The 13,732-nt window shown below is 39.9% G+C and overlaps 3 protein-coding genes and 2 pseudogenes across 4 annotated transcripts; 3 read left to right on the plus strand and 2 right to left on the minus strand.

Moving 5' to 3' along the window:
• The first annotated feature begins 103 nt into the window (after positions 1-103).
• LOC147927718 (ABC transporter B family member 11-like) lies at positions 104-7,127 on the plus strand (annotated as a pseudogene). The gene is made up of 16 exons (XR_015579683.1): positions 104-218; positions 301-335; positions 433-500; positions 885-950; positions 1,074-1,129; positions 1,238-1,791; positions 2,172-2,505; positions 2,583-2,637; positions 2,817-2,995; positions 3,096-3,310; positions 3,399-3,637; positions 3,734-5,306; positions 5,468-5,734; positions 5,832-6,095; positions 6,188-6,487; positions 6,575-7,127. The product of XR_015579683.1 is annotated as an ABC transporter B family member 11-like (transcript).
• Positions 7,128-7,407: 280 nt separating this feature from the next.
• Positions 7,408-8,688, minus strand: LOC104743115 (uncharacterized). Its single transcript, XM_087484596.1, has 3 exons — positions 8,498-8,688; positions 8,220-8,350; positions 7,408-8,117 (listed from the first exon to the last, which is right to left on the minus strand). The coding sequence occupies exons 1-3, from the start codon at positions 8,686-8,688 to the stop codon at positions 7,408-7,410; spliced, it is 1,032 nt and encodes a 343-aa protein (XP_087340722.1).
• Positions 8,689-8,890: 202 nt separating this feature from the next.
• On the minus strand, positions 8,891-9,604 carry LOC104743117 (NAC domain-containing protein 6-like). Its single transcript, XM_010464232.1, has one exon. The coding sequence runs from the start codon at positions 9,602-9,604 to the stop codon at positions 8,891-8,893; it is 714 nt and encodes a 237-aa protein (XP_010462534.1).
• Positions 9,605-10,458: 854 nt separating this feature from the next.
• On the plus strand, positions 10,459-11,204 carry LOC104743118 (uncharacterized; annotated as a pseudogene).
• A 307-nt stretch (positions 11,205-11,511) lies between these two features.
• On the plus strand, positions 11,512-13,645 carry LOC104738737 (ATP-dependent Clp protease proteolytic subunit 5, chloroplastic). The gene is made up of 9 exons (XM_010458936.3): positions 11,512-11,896; positions 11,970-12,080; positions 12,157-12,271; positions 12,369-12,461; positions 12,554-12,599; positions 12,695-12,767; positions 12,890-12,924; positions 13,010-13,098; positions 13,218-13,645. The coding sequence occupies exons 1-9, from the start codon at positions 11,766-11,768 to the stop codon at positions 13,410-13,412; spliced, it is 888 nt and encodes a 295-aa protein (XP_010457238.1). The 5' UTR covers positions 11,512-11,765; the 3' UTR covers positions 13,413-13,645.
• The last annotated feature ends 87 nt before the right edge of the window (positions 13,646-13,732 follow it).

A 13,732-nucleotide genomic window follows, 5' to 3' on the forward strand; every position in this document is an offset into this window, starting at 1 on the left:
TAGATCCCCTCGAGTGACGTTACGTGTCAATTTATTGTTGGTTAGGATATGTGTATGACAAAAAAAAAAAAAAAAAAAAAAACGTCGTATATATATATATATATTTTTTTGGCTTTTCCGATTTGATCAGGCGAATTCCGGCGCAGAGAAGTTGAAGCTCTACTCTTACTGGAGAAGCTCGTGTGCTCATCGCGTCCGTATCTCCCTCGCTTTGAAAGGTCTCGTCTATGATTTTACTATCGCTTTCTAGTCAATTTTATTTGATTCTGAAATTTGGATTTTGTTTGATTGTTTTTTTAGGGCTTGATTGGTTTTGATTCGGAGGATTTTTCGAGGTGAACTTAGATTAATAAACACTTCACCATATTCCTGAAATCAACGTTTGTGATGATGTTCTCTGATGAAAAGTTCCGATTTTTGATTCGAATCCAGAAATTTTCTTCCGCAAGAACTGAGCATTTATGGAAGAGTTTGTTGTGTCATTGCTTCACCTAGTCAAGGTACTTGCGTTTCTCTGTATCTGTGATAATATAATGGTCTCATAAACTCTGCACAATGTAGTCTAATTGGGAGCTTTTACTCTTGGAATCAAAGTGTTAGGTCGATCATCATCTGTTTCTATGTATATATAATACTCTAACTTCAGCCCCAGCACGTTCAGTTAGAAGGAGTGATGTCCCTTGGGAGGAAGTCTTTGATTGCTATTTTTAAGAATCCTCTGAGATCAAATCTCAACAGCTTGATTGTTCATTGATGTCCCTTGCTGATGCTATATGTACAACATTTTGATTGTCTCGGACTCTATCAGCTTTGTGTTATATATCATCTAAACATGTATTGACCTTTAATTTATTCATGTTTTCTGTGTTGTACAACGAAAAAAGCCGACATCTTCACTTCTAAGACTTCTCGACATTCACTCCAAGATTCTAGAGAGAAACAAGAAAGAGGTCTTTACATTTTTATCTCTGGTTGAATGTTAATCTATGATTCTTCGGTTCTGGATCTTTATTCGTTTGAGTTTACACCGGTTTGATTATATGCTTGATGAAGAAACAAATTCACTTCTGCAGATTGGATGTGGATGTGTATGTTAAAGGGCGAATCTTTTAGCAATGAAGCATTTCTGGTCTGTGCTAAAATACATATATATATATATATATATATATATATATGCAGATTGGAAACTAACTCTTCTCACTTGCTGAAAAGTTCTGATAGAAATGTTTTGTGACAGGGATTTGAAGTTGCAAGGGACTACAAATTATCAGCTGAAGTTGCAAGGGACTACAAATTTTGCCTTGTGTGTTAAGCATTCTCACTTTTATGTTTACACAAGTTTTTTAAAATTTGAATTTTTGGATCCTCCTATTTTCGACCCCTCCCATTGGACTATGTCAAAACTAATAAACTTTCTCCAGTTTCTAACTTTTAACTTTGCATTTTTTCAGTTATAAATATTGTTGGATCCCAAAATATGGATCCAACCATTGGAGATGCTCTCTACCACACAGAAAAAAGAATATCAATTATTATCCATCGTTTATTATAAACCGCACACATAGCATCTTGATTTTGTAGGCAGATGGTTCACAAGTTCTTTTTTTTTTTTTGGAGTATGAACTGTTTTAAACACAAACGTGTTGGATGGAGACATATTGGAACCATGTGCGTACTAAACGTCTTTATAGCCGTCTCTCTATCCGCACAAATACCACTCTCCTCCATCAATCACAGCCACTCTCCTTGCTTCTCAAGCAATTTATCTTGGCTTCTCACCGCACCTCTCAGGTCTGTTCTCTTTCAACTTCTTTCTCTTTTTTAATCTCTGATTTGGGTTTTGCGGATTGAGCCCAAAGCATGTGACTTTCTTCTTTTTCCCCTTACTTAGCAGACTCTGTTTCATTGCTACTACTAATTTCTGCGAACTCTTTAGATTGCAATTATAAAAAAGGACGAATCTTTATCCCCAAGTTGGTTATTTCTTTTGGATTTACATTAGCAAACTCTAAGATTTCTCTATTAGTAGGATTCAGTTAAAATGTTTCCTTACATTCTTCAAATTTTTCGTTTGGGGTTTAGAAGGAAAAAAAATTGTTAAAGAAGAATAATAAAGTTCGTAAATTTATAGATCTTTTTGATTATATATATACCCGTTGATCTCGATCTAGGTATCATCAGATTTCTCAAAAACTATTTGATTCGTGTCAGCGCCGGCAAATGGACTCTGTTTCACGTGAACCTTCAACTTCGAAAAGTCCTAAAGGAGAAAAAGAAGAAGAGACTACTAAGAAAGTAAAAAACGATGAGAAGACCAAGACAGTTCCTTTCTACAAGCTATTTGCGTTTGCAGATTCGTTTGATGTCTTCTTGATGATCTGTGGCTCACTCGGAGCTATTGGGAATGGTGTTTCTTTACCTCTCATTACACTGTTGTTTGGTGATCTCATTGATTCCTTTGGACAGAATCAGAATAAAAAATACATTGTCGATGTTGTCTCAAAGGTTAGTAATGGTCATGTTTGACTTTATTTTATACTATTCTTTGGATCACATTTTACTGATTATGTTTCTTTTTATAGGTTTGTCTTAAATTCGTCTACCTTGCACTTGGAACACTAGGAGCTGCGTTTCTTCGTAAGTTCTCCTTTGCTTTGCAGTTTTACATAAGGATTAGTGAATTAGGGAGGTGATTATTTGGTGTTTTTTGTTATTGTAGAGGAAGAAAAGTTTTGTGTTTTTGGTTTCTCCTTTGCATATTACATAAGGATTAGTGAATTAGGGAGGTGATTATTTGGTGTTTTTTGTTATTGTAGAGGTGGCTTGTTGTTGGATGATAACTGGAGAGAGACAAGCGGCGAGGATAAGAAGTACATATCTGAAAACAATTTTAAGACAAGACATTGGATTTTTCGATGTGGAAACAAACACAGGAGAGGTTATTGGTAGAATGTCTGGAGATACTGTTCTTATACAAGATGCCATGGGTGAGAAGGTGATTAATATACAACTACTAGAGAAACTTGGATATTGTGGTTTCAGGCTGTAATGAGTATATTCATTTAAAAGTGTGTTACTGTTCTTGAATCTTGCAGGTTGGGAAGTTTATTCAGCTGATCTCTACTTTCGTGGGCGGATTTGTTTTAGCTTTCCTCAAAGGATGGTTACTAACATTGATTATGTTAACTTCAATTCCTCTTAATGCAATGGCTGGTGCAGCCATGGCACTTATAGTCACTCGAACTTCTTCTCGGGCACAAGCCGCTTATGCAAAAGCAGCAACTGTTGTTGAATAGGGTCTATCCGGACGGTAAAACTCAACTTTCTAAGATACAAAACTATCATTTACTGAGATTTGTTGCTTAACTTTTTTTTGTTTGTTTTGTGGTTGTTTAAAGGTTGCTTCTTTTACGGGAGAGAAACAAGCTATTAACAGTTACAAGAAGTTCATAACATCGGCGTATAATTCAAGCGTTCAACAAGGTTTCTCAACCGGTTTAGGATTTGGAATAATGTTCTTTGTGTATTTCAGCACCTATGCTTTGGCTATTTGGTTTGGTGGGAAGATGATACTCGAAAAAGGGTATACTGGTGGCGATGTGATCAACGTGATCATCACTGTGGTTGTGGGTTCAAGGTAAGCTGTCTAGACAATCACTTCCATATATATAATGTCTTTTCACTTATATATGTGAGATTCCTAACGGTCACGTTCTGTTTTTGTCTTGTTTAGGTCGCTTGGGCAAACATCTCCATGTGTAACCGCATTTGCCGCGGGTCAAGCTGCAGCATATAAGATGTTTGAGACGATCAAAAGAAAGCCTCTGATTGATGCTTACGACGTGAATGGAAAGGTTCTTGGAGATATCCGAGGAGACATTGAACTTAAAGATGTGCATTTCAGTTACCCGGCGAGGCCTGACGAGGATATATTCAACGGATTCTCTCTGTTTATCCCAAGCGGTGCAAAAGCAGCATTAGTAGGAGAAAGTGGAAGTGGCAAATCTACGGTGATTAGTTTGATTGAGAGGTTTTATGATCCGAAAGCTGGCGAAGTGCTCATTGATGGAGTTAATCTGAAGGAGTTTCAGTTGAAATGGATCAGAAGCAAAATCGGATTGGTCAGCCAAGAACCGGTTCTGTTTTCGTCGAGCATCATGGAGAATATCGCCTACGGGAAAGAAAATGCAACGCTTCAAGAGATTAAAGCAGCGACCGAGCTAGCCAATGCGGCAAATTTTATTGATAAGTTACCTCAGGGTTTGGATACAATGGTAGGAGAGCACGGGACACAGCTCTCAGGAGGACAGAAACAGAGGATAGCGATTGCGAGAGCTATTCTAAAAGATCCACGGATTTTGCTTCTGGATGAAGCAACAAGCGCCCTCGATGCAGAATCCGAAAGAGTGGTTCAAGAGGCTTTAGATAGAGTTATGGTTAACCGGACTACGGTAATTGTCGCACATAGGTTAAGCACGGTCAGAAATGCGGATATGATTGCGGTAATTCACCGCGGCAGAATGGTGGAAAAGGGTTCGCATTCTGAGTTGTTAAAAGATGCTGAGGGAGCTTATTCGCAGCTCATTCGGTTACAAGAGATAAACAAGGGTCAAGATGCAAAACCATCAGACATATCTTCGGTAGAGGAATCTGTTTTTAGTAGTGCAACCTTGTCTGTTGGAAATAACCTTGGTAGCAGTAGCCAACGAGTTGGCCAAGAACCACTCCCAAAAGTATCACTCACCAGAATAGCAGCTCTAAACAAACCTGAGATCCCGGTTCTCCTTCTAGGAACCGTAGCAGCAGCAATCAATGGCACGATTTTCCCGGTTTTTGGGATTCTGATTTCAAAAGTCATCGAAGCGTTCTTCAAACCAGCTGACGAATTAAAGAAAGATTCAAGATTCTGGGCGATCACTTTTGTAGCTCTTGGAGTAACTTCGTTGATCGTCTCACCGACTCAAATGTATTTGTTTGCAGTAGCTGGAGGAAAACTGATTCGGAGAATTCGATCAATGTGTTTTGAGAGAGCGGTTCACATGGAAGTTAGCTGGTTCGATGAGCCACAGAACTCAAGTGGTAAGCTGGGGGCAAGACTATCAGCTGATGCAGCTTTAATTAGGGCTCTAGTTGGAGATGCATTGGCTCTAGCGGTTCAAAACGCTGCATCTGCTGCGGCTGGATTAATTATTGCTTTCACTGCGAGTTGGGAATTGGCGCTTATAATCTTGGTGATGCTTCCTCTTATTGGTATAAATGGTTTCGTTCAAGTCAAGTTCATGAAAGGATTCAGCGCGGACGCAAAGGTTTGTACATCAATGGGTTCAGTTCTGTAAAACTCCTCTGTTTGGTTGATTTCGGTTTTCTAAAAGTCCTCTGTTTTTGGTTGATTTCGGTTTTCTAAAGTCATCTGTTTTTTTTTCCTTGTGGATCAAGAAACTTACTCTGCTTTTGAATAACTTTGCAGTCACAGTACGAGGAGGCCAGTCAGCTAGCGAATGATGCGGTGGGGAGTATAAGAACAGTTGCGTCCTTCTGCGCAGAGGAGAAAGTGATGCAGATGTACAAGAAGCAATGCGAAGGTCCAATCAAAGACGGAATAAAACAAGGTTTCATCAGCGGATTAGGGACTGGATTTTCCTTCTTCCTTCTGTTTTGTGTCTATGCGACAAGCTTCTACGCGGGGGCTAAACTGGTTGAAGACGGCAAGACTACTTTCAATGATGTTTTCCAGGTAATGTGTTTTCCTAATCATTGCTTAAATATGTTTGAAAATCTTTGTGATCTAGTAATGAAGAAGAATGGATTGTATCTTGAGCTGGACCTTGCAGGTGTTCTTTGGTTTATCTATGGCAGCTGTTGGGATCTCTCAGTCGAGTTCTCTCGCTCCAGATTCTAGCAAAGCCAAGGTTGCAGCTGCTTCGATCTTTGCAATCATCGATAGGAAATCAAAGATAGACTCGAGCGATGAGTCAGGGACAGTGTTGGGGAATATTAAGGGAGATATTGAGCTTAGTCACTTAAGCTTCACGTATCCAGCAAGAGCAGACATTCAAATCTTTAGCGATCTTTGCTTAACCATTCGTGCAGGAAAGGTAAAACAATTTTTTTGGACAAAACCCTAACTATCTCTTAGGAATTTATAAGGTTCACACTCATCCGCTGTCTCTTTTTGTTTTTCTTTCAGACGGTTGCTTTGGTAGGAGAAAGCGGATCGGGGAAATCTACGGTGATCTCGCTCTTGCAAAGATTTTACGATCCGGATTCCGGTCATATAACCCTAGACGGAGTTGAGCTCAAGAAGCTGCAACTGAAATGGTTGAGACAACAAATGGGACTTGTGGGACAAGAACCTGTTTTGTTCAACGACACGATTAGAGCCAACATTGCTTATGGCAAGGGAAGCGAAGATGCTGCAACCGAGTCTGAGATCATAGCCGCTGCAGAACTCGCCAATGCACACAAATTCATCTCTAGCTTACAACAGGTAAGGGGAACAAAAAACAGATCTATATATATAAGAACTCTGCTTTTTTCGAAATTTACTTACAGCGCAAGCAATACAATTTTTTAGGGTTATGACACAGTAGTGGGAGAGAGAGGGATTCAGTTATCAGGAGGACAGAAACAGCGGGTGGCTATAGCACGCGCCATCGTGAAAGAGCCAAAGATATTGCTTTTGGACGAAGCAACGAGCGCTCTTGATGCGGAATCAGAGCGAGTGGTTCAAGATGCGCTAGACCGAGTGATGGTGAACCGAACCACGGTCGTGGTGGCTCACCGGTTATCGACAATTAAAAACGCTGACGTCATCGCCGTCGTTAAGAACGGTGTGATCGCTGAGAAAGGTACCCACGAGACGTTGATCAAAATCGACGGTGGGGTTTATGCTTCGCTAGTTCAGCTTCACATGACTGCTTCTAATTGCGATATATATACGTTTTGATGATTGATATATGTTTGGTTTATGAGCCAAAACTAGATAATGTGTACTTATTTATTCTTGTTTTGTTATTTTTGTTGTTGTTATTTGTATTTTCTTTTTCGTTCTAAAGTTTGTAATGAATGGATTTCGACTTTGACGAGATTAGTCTCTTTTCTTCAACCGACTAAGATGTTGAACGACGTATTTGACTTTGTAACAGATAAAATCTTCTCTTTGTGTAACGTTCACTCACTTGTTGTAATTAAGACCCTAGTCTTCGGATAAATTTACTCTCTCATTCTTTTTTTCTTCGTTAGTCGATCATCTCTCGTTTGTAAATACGTATGCAAAAATGCAAACTGACATTAACGAGTTAAAAAGATCTCCAATGTGGAGACCAACTATCCCAAAAAATACACTAAGCTTATCGTCACCAACACCACGCTTTAAAAAAACAAAAACCTACGATAACTAATGAGTACTCAACATTGCTTTCTTCTTTTTCTCCTCTGCTCTTGCATTGCACAATTTGCAACACAGCCCAACGATTTTTTATTGACTCCATTCGTGACAGGTGGCTCTTGCATCTCGTATCCATGAGTATTGAATACTAGCCCAAAAGGATTGGTGTTGGTCAGCATGTTGTCCCATGGAGACATCTCTTGAATTCCTGCTAAATATGAATCTTGAAAGTAGAGGTAGCCCTGCATCTCATATCTTGCGCAATCCATCTCACCTAAAGTATCAACGATCTTCTCTTGTTCTTGTTGTTGAGTGACGCTTTCCAGGTTAAACATTATATCTTGGTCAACACATTCATCTTCCATGATTACCAGCGGATTCCCTGAATCTTGAACTTGAGGAGGGAGAGGAATATGTGGGTGTTGTTGTTGACTGGCACTATCAACATCTTCTTCTTCTTCGTCTTTATCCAATAGATTTTCCAGCTCTTCCGCATAGTCCTCCATGTGTTGATCAAGGTTTAAGATATCTTGGCGGCCAACACATTCATCTTCCGTGATTACCAGCGGGTTCCCTGAATCTTGAACTTGAAGAGGAAGAGGAATATGTGGATGTTGTTGTTGTTGTGTGACCCTATCATACTCATCATCTTCGTCTTTATCCAGTATATTTTCCAGCTCTTTCGCATATTCGTCCATGTGTTGATCCACTGTAGATCTTAAATCTTGACCTCCAAGAGGAGAGCCTTGAGGAAGCATCAGTGGTTGTTGTTGATCAATGAAACCAAAAGTGCTATCAATCATCCTCTCTTGTTCTCGTTGTTGAGTGACGCTTTCCATAGGAAGAGGAATATGTGGATATTGTTGTTGTTGTTTAACCATATCATCATCATCATCTTCTTCGTCTTTATCCAGTATATTTTCCAGCTCTTTCGCATATTCCTCCATTTGGTCCTTTGTGGATCTTAAATCTTGACCTCCAAGAGGAGGGATTGAGTCTTGAGGAAGCATCAGTGGTTGTTGTTGATCAATGAAGTCAAGGAGCTCAGTATCAAACATGAAATTATAATCATCAGCGTCCATGGTTTGTTGTCCAGTCTCCGTATCATACCCCTCTCCTCCATCTCCGGTGACAAGAGCGTTTGAGACCGTATTGTTGTCTAGTGGTGGATGTTCAACGATGTTGTTATTGGTCTCAGTAGTCTGTAACTGAAATTGGTCATCCACGTCTTTCTTCACACGGATATTACACAAGACAACTTCAGCAGCGTTCTCATCACTCCCTAGCCAATACTCCGTCATACACCAACCGGTGGCCTCTCCCTTTTTCTTTGGCTGTCCTCTTACATGTCTGTAGTACGAGTATTCCTGTTTATATCCGATCACAACATCGTTAGCGTCCAAGATAGCCGTCTTCAAGCCTGACTTATTCCAAGTCCCGCCTCCGCTGCCTCCTCGTCCGGATACCGTACGTATAATTTTGTTACCAGATTCGCATGTTCTCTCAACAAAAGTAGAACCAGCCCCTATCAATGAACTGATCGTTTTTGACGTGCGGAAGACGCCATGGTTCGTCTTCGTAAAGTTTTATATCTGTAATGAAGCCGTCTTTGCCCGTGATTAATCTGTTGCATAGATAATGCTCCACCAGCTTCAAGTCCGTTGGAAAGAACTTGAGATGGCTAGGATCTACCATAGTAATCATGTCTTCACGAGGTGCGGAAACCCTATTACTACTCGCGTACGAGGACACGTTTTTGACTTGCTTCTTCTTCCCACGGATATAACATAAGACAGTTTCTTGAAACTCAATATTCTTACTCGCTAGCCAATACTCTGTCATACACCAACCGGTGGCGGTGAGGTCTCCATGTTTGTAGTACGAGAGTTCTGTTTTGTGTCCGATCACAACCTTGTTACGGTCGACGATGTCCTCCTTGCTGCCGTTGCTCTTCCAAGTCCCTATGGTGATGCCTCCTCGCCCCAGCACCTTACGATTAGGTGTTTTACGAGCTTTGAGTGTCCTCTTTACATTGTAGAAAAACTCCTTCTCATTGAACAGATTGTTGTTGACGTGCGGAAGAAGCCATGGATGGTCTTCGTAAAGTTTGATGTCTTTTATAAAACCTTCCTTGTCTGTATCTATTCTCCTGCGTAGATAATGGTCCGCCAACGTCATGTCTGATGGAAAGAACTTGAGGTCCCTGGGATCTGCCATAGTAAATCGATCTCCAAGAAACCTAACTTTGATCGTAGTTGTCGTCACCTCTAAGGAATCCACAATACAATCGAAGTTTTGAAACCCTTGTAACTTTATCTAGTATATATATACATATATGGCAACGTCATTTCCACCCTTATAGTTTCTTTTATTTTATTTTGTTTTGATAAATTATTTTTCTGAATTTTAATTGATATTCTTTCTTCCTTTTCCAATATTACAAAGGAATTTGATATTCCAATATTATAGGACAGTTAGCATGCATGAATGCATCCATAACTCTAAAAGGCTAAAAGATTTGTCACGCGAAGAAGATAGTGGCTAATCACATCCAAACTTGGAAATTATAGGAAAGTTGTTATCATGGATAACCCTAAAAAGATTTGTCACGTGCGAAAGAAGATAGTGGTTATTAGCTAATCACATCCAGACTTGGAGATATGGATTGATATTGGATATATAATATAATCGATCGTCATAAGCAGAATAAAAAAAGCTATTGTATTCTCTGTTTTTTAGCGGCCATATATAAAATAAGATTCCAAAATAATCATACTTGAATGAAGAAGTCGAAACTAATATAGCAAGATTCCAAAATAATCATACTTTTGACTCAATGAACCATCTCTAATAAAATATGAATGATCTATATATAGTTATTTTAATTACCATCCATAATGATGAAATATTTTAACAAGTAACAACATTAAGTGGCAACGCAAACCATCCATGAGCTAGTTCGGTGTTACAATAAAAACTGAAAATTTTCTATAAATTAAATAACAAAAATTAGTGTTTATAAACAAAAACAAAATATATATATCTAAAATCTTCATTCTTCATACTAGAAGATGAAGAAGTCACCACCATTGCTCTGTTTCTCTCTTGCTTTGTTTTCTCTCCTCTCATTTCCTTCCTCCTCAGCTCGTATCTTCTCCTCTGATGTCCCCTCCGCTTCTCCTTCTTCTACCGTAGCCACCACAAATGACGGCGGCGTAGACGAAGCCACTGAGACCGATTACTCTGCTTTCACGACGCATTGGAGCATTTTAGACCTAACGGACTTCAAAAACGCCTTTAAAAACCTCCCGGATCTCTCTAACCTCAACATCTCCTCCCTCCACGTGCCACCCTCCATTGACTCCATCTGATCCGGCACCGACTACGCCGCCGAATGCGTCGTCTCAATCCTCCCACTCCTACGTGACTTCCGCAAATTCGAGCCAAAACCCATCGACGTCCTTGGGATGGAGATGAGTGCGCTCTACTACGAGAAAGCTAACACCACGCTAGACTTAGCCAAGCGTCTCATCGCTGACCTGTCAACGCCGCGTGACGTGGCGGATGTCTTGGACTTGTGTGTCGACATTCGACAACTACGAGTCGCTCCTCGATGATCTTAAAGATACTTCCGTAGCCGTCGATGATGGAGAATTTGGACGGCTAGAGATTGTGGTGAGTGCTGCGATCGCAGATATGGTGACTTGCTCGGACGCTTTTACTGACTCGCCGGAGCTTGAGTCGCCGATGGCTAATGTTGATGCTTTTCTTAAGAAGCTTTGTAGCAATGTCTATTTCTCAGATGATCTACATGTAACTCTTAACTATAAATATCAAAGATATACAATGCTCCAAAGTCTACAATCTAATAATCCACCATCTTATCATCTTGTTAGTAAAAATATATTTCAGAGATAGACAAGTTAATTTGCAACACAGAAGATTACATTATGGTGGAGTCCAAATAATTCCAACTCATGATTTTACTGGCTAATCACTGGACTCGAAAACCGTCTAAACTAAAAAAACAATTAGGAAGCTTTATGGGCCAGTAATGGTCTCCACAAAGCCCATTAACACATAATCTTGTTTAACAAACAAAAACGTAACAATCGCGTTTTGTAAGTACAGAAAGGCGTTAGCGTGTAATATTATCGGACCTAAAATTGACCCGCCCCATCCTGAACTAAACCCGACCCGATAACACCTACTCAGATATCATCAGCACCAATTAGTCAGTTTAGTCACACTTCGAAGAAGCAAAAAAGAAATCCCCAAATTTGCAGAAGGATAAGAGAAGAGCCGGAAGGTTCCTCGCCGGTGAACGGAGTTAGGGTTTTCAAATTGCATCCCCCTCAAATCGATAACAAAAAAAGAAATGGCTCATGCTTGCGTCTCTACATCGGCTTCTTCTCTCAGATTTACAGCTGGATTCGTCTCCGCTAGTCCCAATGGCTCCTCTTTCGATTCTCCCAAGCTTTCTCTCCCTTTCGAGCCCCTTCGTTCAAGGTTTCTCTCACTTTTTTCTCTCGGAATCTTCTTTAGGTTAATTTTAAGGGAACTGAACGAGTTTTGTTTGTAGGAAGACGAAGAAGTTAGTTAGCGATAGGAAGAATTCAACTCCGAAAGCTGTATATTCCGGTAATCTCTGGACACCGGAGACTCCCTCTCCTCAAGGAGTTTGGTCCATGAGGTGAGTTTGACGATGTTCTTTAAACCGTGATTTTGAAACTCTCTTTTTGATGGATGGAACTATGTTTACTTTGCAGAGATGATTTACAAGTTCCTTCGTCACCGTATTTTCCTGTGTATGCTCAAGGACAAGGACCTCCTCCTATGGTGCAAGAGCGTTTCCAGAGTATCATTAGTCAGCTCTTCCAATATGTAAAACTGATAAAACTCTCTCCTCTTGATTTGTTATTTAAAGTTTCCAGCTTAGCTTTCTTGTCAATGAATGGTTTCTTTTGTTTTGATCGTTTAGAGGATTATTCGCTGTGGTGGTGCTGTGGATGATGATATGGCAAACATTATTGTAGCTCAGCTTCTGTACCTTGATGCTGTTGATCCTACTAAGGTTCGATATTGTAGTAGAATTCAATTTCATGTCTTGTTACTTTATTCAGATGTTTTTGCTTTAGGATTCTGATAGTGCTTATTGTTGAACAGGATATTGTCATGTATGTTAATTCTCCTGGTGGATCAGTTACAGCTGGTAATTACAACTTTTATCAGCTTACTTTTTTTCCCTGTGATCTTATTAAGTGTTTCATCTCTTTTTCCGGTTTTCATTGTTCTCACTTTCCTCAGGAATGGCTATCTTCGATACTATGAGGCATATCCGGCCTGATGTCTCCACTGTTTGTGTCGGTCTAGCTGCTAGGTGAAACTTTCACCATCCTTTAATTCTCATTATCTCTTGGTTTTCTTATGGTCCTTGGTAAATGTGGAGTTATATGGATTCTAATGCCCTCCTTTCATCTGTGTTGGTTTTTTTATGAACAGTATGGGAGCTTTTCTGCTGAGTGCTGGAACCAAAGGTAGTCTCTTAATCCCTTTGGTTCATAGTGCAGTCTTTTAGGTAATGTCTTGATGTGAGCTTAACTTCAATCGTTGAAACTGCAGGGAAAAGATACAGTCTACCAAACTCAAGGATAATGATCCATCAGCCGCTTGGTGGAGCTCAAGGTGGCCAAACCGACATCGACATTCAGGTCATTCATCCTTGCCTTTACGAGTGCATCCCAGTCACATCGTCTTAAGTTGTTACAGAGACTAGATTTTGATTCATTTTTTAAATCTAACCATCCAAGTTAACATGCTCTGAGACCAGGCAAATGAGATGCTGCATCACAAGGCGAACCTAAACGGATATCTCGCGTATCACACTGGTCAAAGCCTGGAGAAGATAAACCAGGACACAGACCGTGATTTCTTCATGAGTGCTAAGGAAGCAAAAGAGTATGGACTTATCGACGGTGTTATCATGAATCCTCTTAAAGCTCTCCAGCCACTTGCAGCTGCTTAATCGCCTGAAGGTAGTGGTTCAGCTTAGCGCTTGCTCTTTTTTCTTTTTGGGGGTTTTATGAACTCAGATTTTCCATGAAATATGTTTCTATTCTAGAAGGAAAATCAGATTTGTCTGGGATCAAAATCAGTAGTTGATACATACATGAAAGAACAAAGTAAAGTTTCTTGCTCTGCTGTTTGATTGAACGACAGTGATCTTCTAAGCTTAGCAATGATTTTATCCACTCTAAATCGAATCATTAGCCTATTTTACTGAATCTGGTGGTCACACCAAGCTTTGTAGTCGCTTCATAATAAGGCTATTGATGACTCTTTTAG

This window comes from Camelina sativa, chromosome 14, assembly GCF_030686135.1.
Source record: "Camelina sativa cultivar CO46 ecotype springtype chromosome 14, ASM3068613v1".
In the NCBI taxonomy this organism is placed as follows: domain Eukaryota; kingdom Viridiplantae; phylum Streptophyta; class Magnoliopsida; order Brassicales; family Brassicaceae; genus Camelina; species Camelina sativa.